Source organism: Lactuca virosa, chromosome 7, assembly GCF_052849685.1.
Source record: "Lactuca virosa cultivar CGN04683 chromosome 7, Lactuca_virosa_CGN04683_v6, whole genome shotgun sequence".
NCBI lineage: Eukaryota > Viridiplantae > Streptophyta > Magnoliopsida > Asterales > Asteraceae > Lactuca > Lactuca virosa.
The window spans coordinates 200,069,402-200,070,759 of NC_136432.1; the positions used below are offsets into that span (position 1 = coordinate 200,069,402).

At 36.9% G+C, this 1,358-nt stretch overlaps 1 protein-coding gene across 1 annotated transcript; it reads left to right on the top strand.

Annotated features, from left to right (window-relative positions):
* The first annotated feature begins 301 nt into the window (after positions 1-301).
* LOC145125622 (uncharacterized) lies at positions 302-1,037 on the top strand. Its single transcript, XM_079061057.1, has one exon. The coding sequence runs from the start codon at positions 398-400 to the stop codon at positions 821-823; it is 426 nt and encodes a 141-aa protein (XP_078917183.1). The 5' UTR covers positions 302-397; the 3' UTR covers positions 824-1,037.
* The last annotated feature ends 321 nt before the right edge of the window (positions 1,038-1,358 follow it).

The following is a 1,358-nucleotide window of genomic DNA, read 5'->3' on the forward strand; positions in this document are numbered from 1 at the left end:
TTTGACCGTTGGTATCTATCCTAACAAAATAAAATAAAAAATCTACTGATATGACAATATATGACCGTTAGTACATATTCGGATAGAGAAAAAAAATAGAAATCTATTAACTTGAACATGACCTTTAAAGATTTTCTTTTTGTAGGATAATTTTTTGATAACTTAAGACAAAAAATTTATAAAAGTTTGTTGTATTTTATAAAACGTACCCTCTTATAAAATAAAAAAGGAAAATCCAAAATAAAAGGCTGTATCCCCGCGCCACACCTGATTTAAAAAAGCACTATTTACGGGTTTTTCTCTTTCACCCTCTCTTCACTTTCCCGCTCCATCGCCCCCTTAAAATCCCCACGTCTCCTCTTTTCCCTCTCACACATTTTCATTTTTCTCCGCCGCCATGAACCGTCGTATCAGAAACCGATCTTCCACCGCCGACGGCTACCTCCGCTACCTAAAGCCCGGAGCTCTTGCTCAACTCCGCGACTCCAAAATCATTGCTAAATCTCATCACCGATCATCCATTTCTCAGATCTATCTTCATCGCGTTTCATCCTTGTCGCCTCTTTCTTCTCCGTCGCGGTCTCCTAACGCCGCCGGTGTAGGACAGCAACAACAGGAGGAAGGTACTGGTACTGTTGCCGCCGCCGACGGCGGTTCCCCTTGCTTTTCCGTCAGATTTTATGGTCCTCGGTGTCCGCAGAGGAAGAAGCTAATGGCTGCTAGATCTATGTTTTTTCTCGACCCTAACCCTAATACTCCGACATCAGATGGTCCTGAACCGGTTATTGATGCTTTCCCTAATGATTTCTTAGTTGCTCATTGATTAAGGTAGCAAGTTTGTTTATATCAATATGTAAAAGAAACAAAATTACATTAGTTCGATTATATATTAAGATGATATTCAATCGAAGGTTAGTAGGGGTTCGTCTTTTGTTAATGGATTGGAAGTTTTCCTGCTCCTTCGAAGGATTATGTGAAAATTATGTCTGTTAGGTCAAAAAAGCATCATCAATAAAGCTATTAATTGTTAAATTGAATTCATGTTTGTTATTAATTCTTGTTTTTTTATATATGTATCTGATTTGAGATTCTCAATCCACTTGCTCATAACTGCTGTGTAGCTAATCAATGAATTACATTTAGGTTTCATTGCGATAATTGGTTTCTTGTTAAACATGTATTTATTGATTAATAAGTGCTTAGTACTTCAATTCCATTTTATAGTTTGTCAGATTCGTAATTATGTGGACATTAATACGCATGCTATGGTGTCTATGTTATTTTCTTTTCCAACCATCCATCTAAAACTGTGATTAAATTGATAACTCTGCTAGATGGAAGAATGAAGAATTCATTCT

Bases quoted from the DNA above. Each gene is read 5' to 3' on its own strand.
- LOC145125622 (XM_079061057.1), top strand. From the start codon at position 398: ATGAACCGTCGTATCAGAAACCGATCTTCCACCGCCGACGGCTACCTC.